This window comes from Babylonia areolata, chromosome 8, assembly GCF_041734735.1.
Source record: "Babylonia areolata isolate BAREFJ2019XMU chromosome 8, ASM4173473v1, whole genome shotgun sequence".
NCBI classification, from domain to species: Eukaryota; Metazoa; Mollusca; class Gastropoda; order Neogastropoda; family Buccinidae; genus Babylonia; species Babylonia areolata.
Genome location: NC_134883.1, coordinates 9,626,313 through 9,643,367, shown reverse-complemented (window position 1 = coordinate 9,643,367; position 17,055 = coordinate 9,626,313). Strand labels below are relative to the sequence as shown.

General features: G+C 43.5%; 1 protein-coding gene across 1 annotated transcript; it reads right to left on the bottom strand.

The window, feature by feature from the left end:
- Nucleotides 1-7,379: 7,379 nt before the first annotated feature.
- On the bottom strand, nucleotides 7,380-12,262 carry LOC143284965 (S-crystallin SL11-like). The gene is made up of 5 exons (XM_076592127.1): nucleotides 12,124-12,262; nucleotides 10,909-10,965; nucleotides 9,827-9,942; nucleotides 8,156-8,266; nucleotides 7,380-7,547 (listed from the first exon to the last, which is right to left on the bottom strand). The coding sequence occupies exons 1-5, from the start codon at nucleotides 12,260-12,262 to the stop codon at nucleotides 7,380-7,382; spliced, it is 591 nt and encodes a 196-aa protein (XP_076448242.1).
- Nucleotides 12,263-17,055: the final 4,793 nt, after the last annotated feature.

Here is a 17,055-nt window from a genome sequence, read left to right as displayed (position 1 = left end):
TTAAACAGCCATCCTCTTCCTTCCCAGGTCTTCGGTCTTTAGATTAGGAGAATTTTAATTTATTTATTTATTTTATTTTATTTATTTATTTTTGTTTTATTGCAGTCACTCATCTTTGTATACCATCTGCAAATCTTCAACATGATATGGATTATTTATGAATACTGTTCATCGTTTCTCCACTCCAAACAAATAGAATTAAAAAAAACACAACAAGAACAGAAACTAAAGTCCATGACCTATTTTTGCATTGAAATCTGTACTGTGTCCTGGCACTTCCTTTGCCGTACACACTCGCTTCTCGGTCCTGTTCACAAATCTGCCTTTCTCCTTTTACGAAGTACATATAAATACAGTGATTTTTTTATTTATTTATTTTTTTACGTGTTGCATTTGTTGGTCACACAAAAGTCATGGCCCCAGAATCTTTTTTTTTTATTTTAATTTTTATTCTTTATTGTATTTTTTGTTTGCTCACGTGTGTAAAGAAAGTGTGTCAATGTTGATATCCTGTTTCGGTTGTACAAATTGGCACATTGATAGATAGCAATTACTTTCATTATTTTTATTTAGAATAGTAACTTATTCTGGTAAGCATGGAAGTTCATTTGATGCATATATCTGTCAAGAGCCTAGCTGCACAATTCCACCATTTAAAGGGATATAAACTGTCTTGTCTTTCCGAAGAAGCGGAGAGAACAGGCTTCAAATTAAACACCGGGGAAATAGAGTCCATGACAATATTCAATGACAATATAAAAATTATAGCAAGACCCAGTCCATGTGCGAGGCGAGAACACAATTGAAACTGAGAAGAGTGTCTTCCTAAATAGCGTAGCTGGCTACGACGGAGGCTTAGATGAAGACATCTAAATCCGCATCAACAAGGCAAGGCATGCATTCAACACCCTACGGCCTATATGGAACTCCGCAGCCCTCTTCAACCACAAGATGAGAATATTCAAAATAAAATCTTATTTAATGTTAAGTCCGTCCTCCTGCATGGATCAGAGACTTGGAGACTCACAAAGTCGAGACAAACACAAGACTTTCATAAAAAAAAAAAAATGAAATGCAACAGGTGGCCACAAACAATAAGAAAACGCCAGCCTTTGGGAAAGAACCAGCCAGATTCCCATCAGCAATGAAACCTGGTAAAGGAAATGGAGCTGGAATGGCTACATCCTGTGCAGAGCTCCAAACATCACCACACAAGTTTCGGCATCGAACCCTCAAGGGAAAAGGAAAGTGGGCAAACCGAGGCAGACATGGCGACGATGCATAGAAGACGAGACAAAGGCAGCCGAATGGACATGGGGCCAGCTACAGAGGACAGACCAGAGCGAGTTCACAAAACCCATGCTTCTTAATGTGTCCTCAGGAATGCGTGAATAAGAAGTAACGCGACCAGTTAATCTCAATACACCACAGGGATTCTTTTAACGAATCTCACTCATCCAAAACAGTTAGAAAAAAGAAAAGAAAAAGACTTCAGTGGATAAAAGGCTGCCATATACAATTCAGACTTACCATAGAAGTCGTACTGTCGGTTAACTCACTCAGTACGGCCAGTCCTCTCTTCTCCACTACACAGACCCCTCGGATGTCCAGTAGGTGTCTGAATGACCCAACCTTTAACTTCCGTCGTCAGAATTGTGGTATTCTTTGTCAACATTCACCTCTTCAGTATAAGAGCCTTCCGCTTGCAATATTTTGATGATGGTAACTGGGGTGAAACGCTGTTAACGTCGTCTCTTTCGCCGTTCGTATGGAGAGAGTTAAAGCAGCGTCCTTGGTTACGGCTAGCCTGTTCACTTACGAATTCTTTTTTTGGCATTTGGTACGAGATGAGCCACTTCCTTCTCAATAAAATCAATTATAACGACAGCGCGACAGAACACAACCTTATGCTTATCCATCTCCATCGTCCGCAACAAACACATAAGACGTCAATACAATTTGTTGTGATGATACCAACCAGAAAGTGCCAATGGCTATGTCAACACAGGGGCAGATCATGTTCTTGGATAGAAATGAGAATATGGATCTTATCGACAGTTTGCGAGAACATGATATTGAAAGGAGGCCGTATAACTTTATTTGCAGAATCCTTTGTGCAAAGGCCTTATCACTTTGCACATCATGTTCATCCGAAGAAACAGATCACCTTGGCATACAATCTAGGATTCGTCACCATCAATATGCATTATGCATGTGTTTGTGATGTGTACTTTTGGTTTTCCAGGCCTATAATCTGTTTTCCCCCCCATACAGGAATGTGTGGTTGGTGAAATCTAGTTATTTCAAGAAAATCTTTGAACGGATGACTTGCGAATGAAAGAAATAAAGTATTGGAATATATTTGCTCTGCATATCTCTGGCTCTTCATCTGCCATCGTATGTATTGGTGTCTGTGTGACGTGTTCGACAAAGGTTTGGAGGTATGTGTGTGTGTGTGTGTGTGTGTGTGTGTGTGTGTGTGAAATCCAAGTAAGAAATCCGTGGTAAAGTCAGGAAAAGGTTGGAATATTGATGGACCAATCCTAACACTTGCCTGCCCTTTAAAACAATGAAATGTCGATAAGTGTCGAATGATTCGAGTTGATTAAATTCGTGATTTTCACGAGTTTGGCCCCGTGCATATTATGTTTATTTAAATGAAGGTTGACAACCAGCACCCCTCGCGCGCGCGCGCGCACGCGTGTGTGTGTTAGTGTGTGTGCTTTTCGGGGGTCCGTTGTCTTTTTTTTTTTTTTCAAATACCTTTTTTTTCCATTCCCTTGTCTACATGCAGAAAATTTGAGCTTTATTTATTCATATTGGAGAGCAGATAATAATATTTTGAAAATGGGTATTATTTAACCTTTGTACATGCGACAGAGAAGCGATGCAACAAAGCTACAATTCCAGTGCAGACGATTTTGTTCCGTGCACGTAAAACCTTTTTGAGCGTTCGTCAGCTGAGGTTCCCATGCTCACTCCGTTTACGTGTGCGACTGTTTTTAGCCCGTCGCGTAGGCAGCCACAGTCCATTTTCGGGGGATGGGGGTGGGGGTCGGGGAGGGAGTCGGGGGGGGGGGGGGGGGGGGGGGGGGGGGGGGGGGGGGGGGGAGGATGCGGGGGATGGGAGGGTCATGTACCAGCAGCTGGGCAGTTGACATTGTAATAAAATCAAGTGACTCGTCTTTCTTAACACTCCGAGGCTGATATTGTCGACCGGTTTCCTTTACGTCCGTTCGTTCAGGAGCTTCCCCCCCGTGGGGGATAGTTCACTGCCATAGTCAGGGTATCTGACGAGTCAACTGGAGACCCAAGTTCCAGACATACCAGGCATGTTGGTGTGGTGGTCTCATCCGCCCAGGAAGCGAGAGAATCTCAGTAAGCGCACCGGCGGGAATGTCACTCTGGGCAGTATACCTATTTTCTCCCCATTCACTTGACTTTGAGTGGTGGTCTGGACGAGAGTTAGTTTGATGGGACGATAACGTCAGGTTCCGTGTGTAGCATGAGCTAAGCGCACGTTAAAAAAAAAAAAAAAATCCACGACAACAAAATCCTGACACATTTCTGTGGAAAAATACACTCTGGTAGTAAAACAAATACACTTGCAAACAGGAAGAAATGGTAGTGCTGCACTGTAACGACCCGCTGTCCCTGGGGAGAGCAGCCAGAATTCTGCACAGAGAAATCTGTTGTGGCAATATGATAATTATGATACCTTACAATACATCAACAAATGGCTTTCCCCCTTTGGGATAACCGAAACACACCCCACAGTAGCTGTCGTATTTGAAAAGTTGATATTCCAACTCTTTTTCTTTTCTCTTTTAGCTGAATCTATGTGAAGCCATTTATTGATAGAAGAGATATTTACCTGCATTTGTTAACCGCCATTATGATTTTTCATTGCTTAGCTGTAGATATTGAAATAATAATAATGCTAATAAAGATGATAAATAAATTGATAATGATAATAATAACAATTATGGAAATTTGTTGAGCGTTTTCTTCTTAAAGCGCTTTACAATAAACATTAAACAGACACGCAATTACTTACAAAAATGAAGAAAATTGATTTCACACACGAAAGTATGAAATGTATTCAAAGATACATATTAGATTGTTTATTCACGCGCGCGCACACACATACGCACACACACACACACACTAGCAACCCAACAACCCGCACACCTTCATAATAATACCACTATCTCCGCTCTTTTTCGATACTTTGACAATCAAAGTCGTGCTGAAGATGATGATTGTTCGATGTCGTTCCTTCCCCTGGCCAGTCTTTCTCTACCAGTGATCTAGTTTTTTCATGTTTTTTTTTTTTAAGTTAATTTTATCATTTACATTGAAAGCTGCGCCAGTCATCATTGCATTTAGATTTTTTTTTTATGTGATTTAATTTTCTAAAGACTGTCAGTGACTACTGCATGTAATTTATCAATTTTTTTTTACGTAAGTTATTTAATCATGTATAATGAAATTTCTGCCAGTGATCATCGCATGTTGTTTTTCATGTCGTTTATTCATCTATTTTTTGTCTATTTTTTAAATGTGATTTAACTGTAATATGAAATGTCGTGTCAGATTTCGACCAGTCTTTATTTGCTTCTGTGTGTGCTCTGTGTATTTCAGACAATAAAGTTATTGGTAAATTATTTCAGCCAAGAGAATAATTGTTTTATTGATTGATTGATATTGATTGAAGTCGGGCGGATGGTTTGGAGTGCTTTCTTATTTTATGCGTTGTTCAAGCATGGAAGAGGAGATGTTCAAGCATGGAAGAGGAGATGGTCGACACTGAGCTGTTCGTGAGAGCACGGCATGAAAGGCCACTGGGACATTTTTTTTTCTGTACTGATGATGTACGAAAAAGAGGACGTTGCTGCTGCTGCTGATACTACTCTAGAAAGGCAGATTACAAACAGTGATGAGTCAAAATATAGGGAAGAAGTACTGGAACTTGTCAGCTGGTGTGATCAAAACAACTTAGAACTCAGTGTATCAAAAACCAAAGAATTTATTTTATATTTCATTAAATCTGATCTACCTTCTCTAGAAGACATATATTATAAGCGGCTACTAAAAAAAGCAAATTCAATCAGCCAGGACGAATCACATCCAGCTTTTGGGATTTTCAAGATGCTCTCCCCTCTGGTCGACGGTACAGAAGTATGACGAAAACCAACAGCTAATAGCTTTTCCCCCAAAGCAGCCAATGCATTGTCTCTCGAACAATCCAGTATGATAAATAGAATTGTGCAATCAACAACTATCTACCTGAAGATCTAGTCATCAGCCCCATCCACATGTAATATGCGGCTTCTGTTCAAACGCGCGCGCGCGCGCGTGTGTGTATGTGTGCAGTGCGTGCATGTTTGAGTATGCACAAGTGTTTATATTGATATGCACTTGTATGTGTCCTAATTTCTACTGTATCTGTGTGTATGATTTTCGATTAATGTTCGTACCTTGTTATGTACTATTCCCCCCCCCCCTCCCCCGTCCCCCAATATTCCTTGTGACCCCGGTACACTTGGTAATAAAGACATATTGTATTCTATTCTATTCTATTATGGAAGTCCGTTTTAACTTTGTGACATTATAATTCGTGACAAAGCTTCCTTTCATGATACATTCCGGCGTCAACTTGGCTCGAGAGATACAGACAAAAATTAATGTCAGTGTTGGTCAGAAAATTTGAGCAACACTACCAAGACGCATCTGTGGAGTTTTTTCCCCAGAGTCCATAGCACACGTACTCCTGAGTAAGCAAACAACCAAACGAAACTCGAACAAAGTGATGACAGAATGGAATTCAAGAAAAAAAAAAAGACAAGATGAGAATGATAAACAAGAGAACGAACGAAAAATGCATGCACAAAAGCAAATTCTTCAACAACAACAAATCCCCTGCCCCCCCCTCCCAGCCTCCCTCCAACAAGAACAAAATGTAAGCACGTACATCACATAATTCAATACATCAATAGCATATATGAATAGGACAAAGACATGTACAAATAACAGAGAGAGAGAGAGAGAGACAGAGAAGAGGACAACAATCATCAAGAGAGAGACCATGGCAGACTTTCCAGATGGCCGAGGGTACAACGCAGCACGAAACACTCCTGCACTTCAAAAAGAGAAGTTGAGGAAGGGTGTGGGTGCTTGGGTTGGTGGGGGTGGGGGGGGGGGGTATTGGCTGCAGGGGAGTAGATGGGTTAGGGAAGTGGTCGAGTAGCCTACAGAGGTTGAAAACGATCAGTTTATGTTCCATCGATCTCATTACGACGGCGTTGGCTGCAGGATCCGGCCGGAACACACAGCTGTACACCGGGAATCCCTGTTAACATCATATCGCATGTCACCTGTTCTCTGATCCGCATTGTCAGAGTGCTTTACTCCGAGCAGAATGTTTAGCGTTTGTTTGTCTGCATGCCTGATTCAGTGAATGATCGCCGTCATGACGACAGAGCAAAGCACGCCCGGAGGGTCGTGGTGTTTCTTGTTAACACGTGTTTGAACTTAAGGACTGTTTGGTTTTCCTGTGTCATGGCTTTTTCTGTATAATCATTTTGTCCATGTTAACATGCGCTTTTAACTTAATGAGTCTTAATTCTTTCGCGCAGCAACAACAACAAAGGAAAAAAAAAACAATAACAAAACAAACGAAAAACCAGCAGGACGTAGTCACATAAGCCAAAAGATCGAGACTCAGATGTAGACACAGACATAGATTCAGAAGCACAGACAAAACCTTATCTTGCAGAGGGGAAAAAAAATCACGCTTTAGCCTGTCTGTTGCACTTGCAACTATCAATGTAAATTCTTTGATCTTTTTAGAGCGTGTTATGCATTCAAGCACCTGCACGCAAGCACACAAATACACAGGAATGCACTTCCTTGCTGAGACAGGAAAGTAGTGTTGAGGTATTACACCATTCTTTTTTTTTAAATTCAGAAAAGCAAAAAACGTCTATGGACAAATAATAGTCGGTAGCTGTGGTAGTCATGGGCGTATGGCGGCCAGCATTGCCGTACGGTGATTGGAGTTTTCAATCTGAAAAAAATTAAAACAGAAACAACGTGCTGTTAGTGAAATTCTTCTTCTTCTCTCTCACTCTCTTCTCTCTCTTTCACAAACACACATGCACGCACACATACACAAACACTTGGATTACACACACACACACACACAAACACACACACACTCATATACACACACACACATAATATTATACACATGGACATACTCACAGAGGTACGCCACGATTAAGTCCAAAACTTCTTCTACTTGCCATTGTAAAAACAACAACAACAACAACAAACAAACAAACACCTCACCATGTAGCAGTCACTTTGTACGTCGATCAGAACTTGACAGCGGGTCTGGACTGGATGTAGCGGTGAATCTTCGGGTGGGACTCCACCGTTTTACGGAGCTTCCGCAGATCTTTGTGCCAAGACTTGACCGCCTCCTTGTCCTCCACCAGAACAGCGTCCAGGATGTTGTACGTGTACAGGTCTGCCAAGGTCAGCTGTCAAAAAAGGCCAACACACACAGCTTTATACACCTTCTGGCACAGGCACATATTGTCTTCACTACTGGCAACATGACACTCGCAGGTTTACTTTTATAGGAATGAAGATACTTGCTTCCACCTCCACCAGGACACAGATACTTAATGTTGTTGCCCTCATTGGTTCACAAACACGTTCTATTGTATATTTCCTTTTGCACACAGGTATACCTATTTGCTCTTAGCTCTGCTGGCACACAAACATAAGCCGTTACCTCTATACTGACACTACACAGACATTTGCTATTTCCACTGCTTGCACACGGAAACAGTACAGTAACATTTTCGGGTCGAATTAATGTTTGTTGCAATGACAAACACACTGGTATTTGTGACAGTAATTATTACATCTGTTTATACACTGACAGACACTCGTTATTACCCTTTACGGCGCACAAATAATACTTAGTAATGCAGTTACTTTCACTGACACAAAGACAAGTGTTGCTACCGATAATTTCCTCGTGCACACAGACACTTTCTGTTATTATTATCTTCTTGGTCTCACAGAACACAAGAAAGCTTCCACCTCTACATGGTACACGAAAAGATATGTACTACGTTACCTCATTGCCCACAAAATGGCCGCAGGAGCCATTCTCCTGCAGCAGTCTGATCAGGTAGTTCTCGTACATGGGTATCACATCTTTCAGCAGCACCTCTCGCAAACGGGCACGCTAGAACGGCACATATTAATGAATGCATGAATCGTGAGTCTATCGCTGTTGCTGAATTTGTACAAGGTCATGCTGGAAGGCCAAAACTGGTCAATGAACCGACCAATCAATCAGTATAATGTCAATCACAAACGTTCACTCGATCACTTACTTTGTCAACAGATCAATCAAATAATCAATTGCCGGGATCAAGCAACCATTCAATCAGCATGATGTCAATCATGACAGTCATTTGATCACTCAGTCAGCAGATAAATCAAAAATTGATTCCGGGATCGATCAACCAACCAATTATTCAGCAGCATGTAAATCACAACAGTCACCAGGTCACTGACTCAAAACCATATCATGGGATAAGTCAATCAGTCAGCATTATCACAGCCTGAATTCACAATTGTCAGCAGGATTTCGCAAGGACCAATCTACCCGATTTTAGTTAGTGCTCCGGATCGGTATCCCGAATTATTTCATTTTTTCTTTTGTTTTACTCTTTGTGTGTGTGTGTGTGTGTGTGTGTGTATAATGATGTCTTGACCACTGGGAGCCAAGGCAAAAGCTAAGACCCTCTCATCAGCTGTAAAGAATCAAACTTCAGAGGAGTCTGTGCTGTGCAAGACTGCGCACGGGGCACACTTTTCTTACTCATTCTTATTTGTTTTCACAAACCTCTCACCGTGAAACACGTGCTCCTTGACTGCTGGGATCTGCATGACGTCAGACAAAGACATTACACAGCAGATTGAAAACTTTGTTTCGTGATGTCCCTCCGTGGACGCTGATGGACTTCTTGAAAGAAGTGAACATTTTAAATCAGATTTGAAGGTTTTAGATTCTGGAAGGTTTTTAAACTTTGAGTGGAAAGCTTGAAGCGGTGACTAGTTTTTATTGTACATTTTTACCCTTGACTTGAAGCAGATGCTAACGTGGCGATAGCACTGAGGTGGCCTTTGTGGTCGGTGAGGCTCTAAGCACCATGATTTGATTTGAGGCAAAAGCTAACATTGAGATATCGCGCCGGAAAATTAAAACAGCATAAGAATTTTTATTGCTTCAGTGTCCATTTCAGCCTCAGGCATTTTCATTTTTGAAGTGATTTCAACCCTGCCTTATATTGTACTGCCCCGATACCTCCCCCCTTACCACACACACACACGCGGGGGAAAATGAAATGGGGAGAGGGGAGGAGAGTGGGGGTGCGGGGAAAAGGATCAGGATACACATACACATCCAACTACATACACACACACATATATGTACGTATGCGCTCACACACACGGGGACGAGGTGGGGGGGTGGCCGGTGTGTGTGTGTGTGTGTATGTATGTATGTATGTATGTATATATATATATATTGATACATAATAGACACATGCACACACAGACCACGCACGCACGCACGCACACACGTGTGTGTGTGTGTGTGTGTATGTATATATATATTGATACATAATAGACACATGCACACACCGTGACACCACGCACGCGCGCGCGCGCGCACACACACACACACACACACACACACACACACACACACACATGAGACGGAGGAAAAGAAATCAACCTGGCTATCGTCAGTCACGCAGAATGTGTGTTCGTAGATGTCAGTAATGAAGTCGGCGCAAGTTTCCACCACCTCGTTTATGCGCAGCGCGTCGAGGTTGCTTTTGCCATACAGACCTGCAGACATCATATTCAGAGACTTCTGTGTACCCTCAGGCCATTATCAATCCTCTCTTTCCCATTTCAGCGTTCTTCTTCCTCTGACACTCCCATTCCCATCGCATCGCGGCCCCCTTAATGCACAGCAAAACAGAACAAAGAAAAAGGTTGTTGAAAAATACTTTTTAAATATTTGATATTTTATTTATTTATCTGTTTTTACTCAATGAACTTCGAAGGCTTAGACCATGACAGACTTTGACCAAAGTGCATTAAATATCTTTGATCTACTGAAATCTGGAAACCACAATCCTCACACAACAAAGATTTCCCCCCCTCTTCCTGCCAGTCGCTGTTTGCCTGCCTGTGTCTTTCTCGGTGTATGGACTGCACAATCCCAATCCCCCCCCCCCCCTTTTTTTTTTTACTCTCTAAATTAGGGGCAATGTATGTACGTGCGTGTTGTGTGTGTGTGTGTGTGTGGATGGCACTATGGGCACACAACCTATGTGTGGAAACTTTCACGCACCCTACACGAATCGAGTTAATTCATACTGCTTTTCAAATTAAGATATTTTATTACCTCATACTGCACAGTATTTAGTTCATTTCAAAACGATCTGTTTATTTTCATATTTGCGGTATGGTATGCACGGTATGCCGTGGTACGGTATGGTATGGTATGGTATGGTACTGATGCCGAAGTATGGTATGCTATGGAACGGTATGGTTCGGGCATGGTATGGTATGCCCCCTGCATCATCCCCATCTCTCTCACCAGATTATAAAAGGCCTTTTAAAAATCACTGTCCTTGTTAAACCAATGTTCAATCGTTTAAGTGAAATATTCAGAACTGTTACGAACGTTACAAGCATCGCCAACTTGTCGGTATGATATAAACAGATAGTCTTGAAAAAGGTTAGACAGAAATAAAGAACACCCACCATATTCTCTGGCGAGAAAAGTGGCGATAGCAATACTACCTCCATACTTCTTGCCTTTGTACTCCATGTAAGGTAAATGGTGGAAAGGCTTGTGCCCTGCAAAAATTAAAATGACTAAGTTTGACTAAAGCAATCAGTGATTCTGCTCTTATGAAACTATGCATATTAAATTTTGAACAAAATGAGGCAAAACCTTCCGCCACACACACACACACACACACACACACACACGCACACGCGCGGGCCAAAGTGTTAGCAACGTCAGAGAATAATCAGATCGGTTCGGTGCAAATTTAGAGCTAAGTTATGAATGTAAGAAAATATAATCAGCTGGGAAGATATTTCGAGGCCGTATAATTTTAGGAAACAACACGACCGAAACTGCATGAAAACTTACACAAATACACAGAAGGTGTACGATAACATTTAGCACATAGATCTAGAATTTTTCAAATATCAAGAACTGCTAAGTTTGGAAGGCTCCGATCAGTTTCAGTTTCAGTAGCTCAAGGAGGCGTCACTGCGTTCGGACCAATCCATATATGCTACACCACATCTGCCAAGCAGATGCCTGACCAGCAGCGTAACCCAACGCGCTTTGTCAGACCTTGAGAAAAAAAAAGGATAAATTTTTAAAAAAATTAAAAAAAGAAAAGAAAAAAAGAGCAGACACACATTCACACACATATGCATAACAGATATGCACCAAACACGCAGTTTCACAGATATGAAAGCACAGTCAAATACACATAAACGTACATGAGCCCCAACACACACACACACATTACCCTGCACCTCCTCTACCCCCCTCCACACACTCGTTTCTAGGCTACGTATCGCAGCTTCCACGGCACACACACACACACACATGCACACACACATACAGAGGCACACTTACTTGTACAAGCACACACACATACGCCCTTATCCCCCACCCCCACACACGTATATACAAAGAGATACATATGCACATCCGCACGTTCCAATATGCCGTTGCTTCCACAGTGTAGGCATGCATACACGCACACATGCTCCGATCAACATTCTTCTAGTATCAACAAATGCCAGTTTTGGATTTGGTATGCTTCTGCTCTCTGTGTGTGTGTGTGTGTGTGTGTGTGTGTGTGTGTGTGTGTGTGTGAGTGGGAGGAGGGGTTATGTGTGCGTGCGAACGGGAGCAGAAGAGTCTATAATCCTCCTTCCCCTCCTCTTCCTCATCATCACCACCATCACCGTCATAATCCTATTATTTACAGATTTTTTGTTGATGCCATGTTTCGTAAGGCAGTCTGATGTCTTCATACGGCACCCCAGCTACTTCCAGAACCATGCGCACAGGCTCTCCTCTGGCCCGGAGGTCGAAATACGTGAACTTCAGTTGTTCACTTGGCATGGCTGTTCCAACACACATCACGGAAAACATTGTCAATCAGAGATTCTACAACAAAGACTTTTTTTTTCATACTTACAGCTTAGTAAGGAAACTAAATGTATAATGTGGTGGGTGAAAATGACAGGATAAAGGATGGTTGTACGTAGGATAAATGAACGGATAAATGAATAAACATAAAAAAAATAAAACAAACTGCTTTAGAGAAGTACATAGGTGGTGAGTCTCTATCGGAAGATTTGGGGTTTGAGTCCTCCACACATGCTTCAATATGACCATTAGTCCATGGCTTTTCAGGTCTGACAGGATCTTATCCAAGTGTTGAGGGTTCAGATGGGAGGACATCCTCACATCCATCGCCATTGAAAACAAAAAATAACACACACACACACACACACACACACACACACACACACACACACACAAACCCAACATGTTATGATTCCGAACCCTTCCGTGATTCCTGTCTTCGGGGTGACCTAAGGTTCAGCTTCCTTTGCACTTCAATGCCTGTAGTGATGTCATTCAAGGATGTCAGTGTCTGCAAATTGTATGGTAGCAGTCTTTGAAGGGAAGTGGCGAAGGTCCATTTGACTGAAATGGAAAGCTCGCCTGTATTTATTAGATATTACTCAGCCGGATCTCCCTGATTAATTAAACACATACGTAGGCTGTCAGTGTCTTGAATATAATGTTGAATCAGAACAAGCGCAAGTACAGCTGAATACCAGCGGCACATGCAGGGTCTCTGGGTTCAGACCGCTTTCAGTGTACTGACTGATGAAACTTCGACTGCAACAAGGTTATCCTGAATCTGGCAATGTTAGAACAAATCTGATCAACGGCTTGCTTCTAGAGTTCTGCACCAAGCACAGCCTGTCAGTCACCAACACACTGTTTCAACAGAAGGCCAGATACAAGACGACCTGGAAACATCCACGTTCCAAACATTGGCATCTTTTGGACTACGTCCTGGTACGCCAGATGGATATTAAGGATGTTCTGCACACCAGAGTCAGGCCAAGCGCCGACTGCTACACAGATCACAGGCTTGTTTGTGCCAAGGTCAGGCTCACAGTCAGACCAGCAATCAGAAGGAGAGGACCTCCGACTAAGAAGTTAAACGTCCAGCAACTACTGGTCAAGGAAGAGGAGTTCAGGAAGGAGCTCGAAGACAGGCTAAAAGCTGAGGTCTCATCAAGCCAGGAGCCAGATCCAGAGGAGCAGTGGTAGCGCTTAAAGACTGCCCTTCAAAATTCAGCTGCGGACGTTGCTGGCTTCTCCACCAGGAAAAACAGAGACTGGTTTGACGAGAATGATGTGGAAATCCAGAATCTCATACAAGAAAAGCGTGCTTCGCATGCCAGACTCCTTGCCAGTAAAGATGAGAATACAGCCAAGGCAGCCCACAGAACAGTTTGCAGCACTCTACAAACTAAACTCAGGGAGATTCAGAACAACTGGTGGCTTAAACTGGCTGAGAAGACTCAGTTATATGCTGACTTGGGCAACACAAAAGCCTTTTACGAAGCCTTGCGAGCAGCATATGGCCCGTCACTGCAAGTGCAGGCCCCTCTGCGCTCATCAGATGGTACTACACTCTTGACAGATCGAGACTCCATTTTGCATCACTGGACAGAGCACTACCAAGACCTCTTCGGAGACCAACGTACAGTTCAGGACTCTTCAATTGAGAAGATACCTCAACTGACAGTCAAGCATGACCTGGACAACCCCCCGCTATTCGAAGAAGTGAAGTCCGCCATCAAGAAGCTCAAAGGTGGCAAAGCCCCTGGCATCGATGGGCTCCCAGCGGAAGTGTACGTTGCAGGAGGCGACATTGTCGTTGAACAGCTGACATCCCTCTTCACTCTGTGCTGGGACAAAGGAGTAGTGCCAGGTGACCTCAGAGATGCAGTGATCGTCTCCCTCTACAAAAACAAGGGCGAGAAATCTGACTGCTCCAACTACAGAGGCATCACCCTTCTGTCAATTGCAGGAAAGATTCTGGCAAGAGTCCTACTGGACAGGCTGATTCCCACCATTGCCGAGGAAAATCTCCCCGAGAGCCAGTGCGGGTTTCGAGCAAACAGAGGAACCACAGACATGATTTTTGTGCTACGCCAGTTGCAGGAGAAGTGCAGGGAGCAAAACATGAGCCTTTACGCAGCCTTCGTCGACCTGACCAAGGCCTTCAATACGGTTAGCCGAGATGGGCTCTGGAAGATCCTGACAAAGCTCGGATGCCCACCAAAGTTTCTCGCAGTCCTCAAGCAACTCCATGAAGATCAGCGTGGCCAAGTGAAGTGTGGAGGCGAACTTTCAGAGCCGTTCCCCATTGGAAACGGCGTCAAGCAAGGCTGCGTCCTGGCCCCCACACTCTTCGCAATCATCTTTGGCCTGATGCTGAGGGAAGCCAAGGAAGATCTGTTTGAAGGCATCTACATCAGATTCAGAACTGATGGCAGCATCTTCAACCTCCGTCGTCTCCTTGCGCGTACCAAGACCACTGAGGAACTGATCCTGGAGCTGCTGTTTGCAGACGACTGTGCCCTCCTCGCTCATACCGAGGAAGCTCTGCAGTTAGTCGTCAACCACTTTGCTGATGCAGCCTGGGCTTTTGGCCTCACTATTAGTCTGAAGAAGACCGAAGTCATGTACCAGGCACCCCTTCATGGCACCTACGCACCACCCAAGATCTACATTGACGGTCACCAACTGAATGCTGTGGAACATTTCACTTACCTTGGAAGCATCATCTCCAACGATGCCACAATCTCCAAGGATGTGGACCATCGTCTGTCCAAATCCAGCAGCTCATTTGGTCGTCTCCAGAAACGTGTTTGGCAAAACCACTCCCTAAGACTCTCGACCAAAATCCAGGTCTACAGGGCAGTCGTCATCAGTACCCTGTTGTATGGATCTGAAGCTTGGGTCCTCTACAGGAGACACATCAAGCTGCTGGAGCGTTTCCACCAGAGATGCCTACGCTTCATCATGGGCATCAATTGGCAGGACTATACCACCAACATCGAAGTCCTGGAGAAAGCTGATCTCCCAAGCATCGAGTCAATGCTGATGCTTCAACAGCTGCGCTGGGCAGGTCATGTAGCGCGTATGGACAACTCCAGAATGCCAAAGGCCGTCTTCTACGGCGAACTGCGTGAAGGTAAACGCAGCGTTGGAGCTCCACGCAGACGCTGCAAGGACCAACTGAAGCAGCAGATGTCACGTAGCGAAATTGACCACCACAGCTGGGAGACACTGGCAGCAAATAGATCTGCCTGGAAAACTTCCACCAGGAAAGCTGTCAGGAAATTTGAAAAGGAAAGGACGCAGACAGCCAGGGAAAAACGCGAGCGGAGAAAGGAGGCAGCATCTCAAGTTCACCCCTCCAGCGACCAGCCAACCTTCATGTGCGCCAGCTGTTCCCGACAATGCAAGTCCAAGATTGGCCTGTACAGCCACCAGAAGGCTTGCCTCACCCGGACTAGACCTTCTTCCCAGTGATCTTCGGATAGGAAGAAACTGCCATCATCACAGTAGTAGTAGCAGTACATCTACTACTACTACCTCCACAGTTGTTTGCGTATATGGATCAGCCCGCACGTTTTGACGCCTCCTTGAAACTGAAACTGTTGTTTAAACGGTGATGGGGTTCTGTGCATGGTGAGCAGAAAGATCGACTTTGCTGTGAAATAGGCATGGGCTACGTGCAGTTCTTGAAAATCCCATTTTACTCTTTGTGGCCAGTGACTCGATCTCCGACATTTTGCAGTGAGAATAATGTGCTATAATGTCGTTTCATGATAAAAAAAAAATTCGCCTGTGCATTGAGTAAGAATTCATGACAGAAAACATGGTAACAACTAACGATGATAAACAAAAATAGATCGTAGACTATTTCATTCCAAGATTTTCGATGCCCGCATTATTTTGCAGCCTCTGTGTGTGTGTTATTCTGAAAAGAAACAAACCTGCCATAGAAAAAATCCTCGTTGACATCCGGGGCCGGGGCCCGTTAGATAAACACGACCCCGTCGTGACCTCAGCTGGTCACCAGCATCAAACAGAATCCTTCAGGACAATGGTTCCATTTGTGCTGAATATTCCCAAACAAAAGCATTAGGCTCATTCCACAGAAGTAACACGCTGGGTTACTGAGAAACGAGTCAAAGGGAATTACGTCACCAAGTGAAAGAAACATTTTTTGTTTTGCGTCATATTCCCAGCTTTTGGGTTCTCTCCGCTTGCAGTACACGATGTAAACCCATTTATTTATTTATTTAAACTAAGAGAAATAGAGAGATGAGAGAGGGGCTGAGGGGAGAGGGGAGAGTTGGGAGGGGGGGGGGGGGGGGGGGGGGGGAAAAGGAGTGTATATAGTACGTGTGTGTGTGTGTGTGTGTGTGTCAGCTTGTTTGCCAGTGTGTTCGTTCTTTAGTTTAACGTCTTTTCACTGTAAGTGATATTAGACGAGGGAAGGAAAAAAATCGAGTGGGAGGAGGGGGGGGGGGAATTACTGTGTACGCATACGAGTAAGTGAAAGTGTGTGTGTGTGTGTTGTGTTTCTTTCATTGTATCAATATATACACATAAGAAACTAAATGTGGATTAACAAGATCTATTTATTGAAGAGAACGTTAAGTTGCCATCCTTCTGTCTCGTCCCCAACCAATCATATTTTAGATAAACAATGATAACATGCATAAGGGAAGTAATTCAAATGTCACATCTCCCTTCTTCAGTATAATGTTCATTAAATCTACATCTCCCTTCTTCAGTATAATGTTCAT

Bases quoted from the DNA above. Each gene is read 5' to 3' on its own strand.
- LOC143284965 (XM_076592127.1), bottom strand. From the start codon at position 12,262: ATGCCAAGTGAACAACTGAAGTTCACGTATTTCGACCTCCGGGCCAGA. The intron at 10,966-12,123 runs GTAAATAATAGG...TAATTTTTGCAG, and splicing joins ATGGCATCAACAAAAAATCT to GGCACAAGCCTTTCCACCAT. The intron at 9,943-10,908 runs GTAGTATTGCTA...TGATGTCTGCAG, and splicing joins CAAAGGCAAGAAGTATGGAG to GTCTGTATGGCAAAAGCAAC.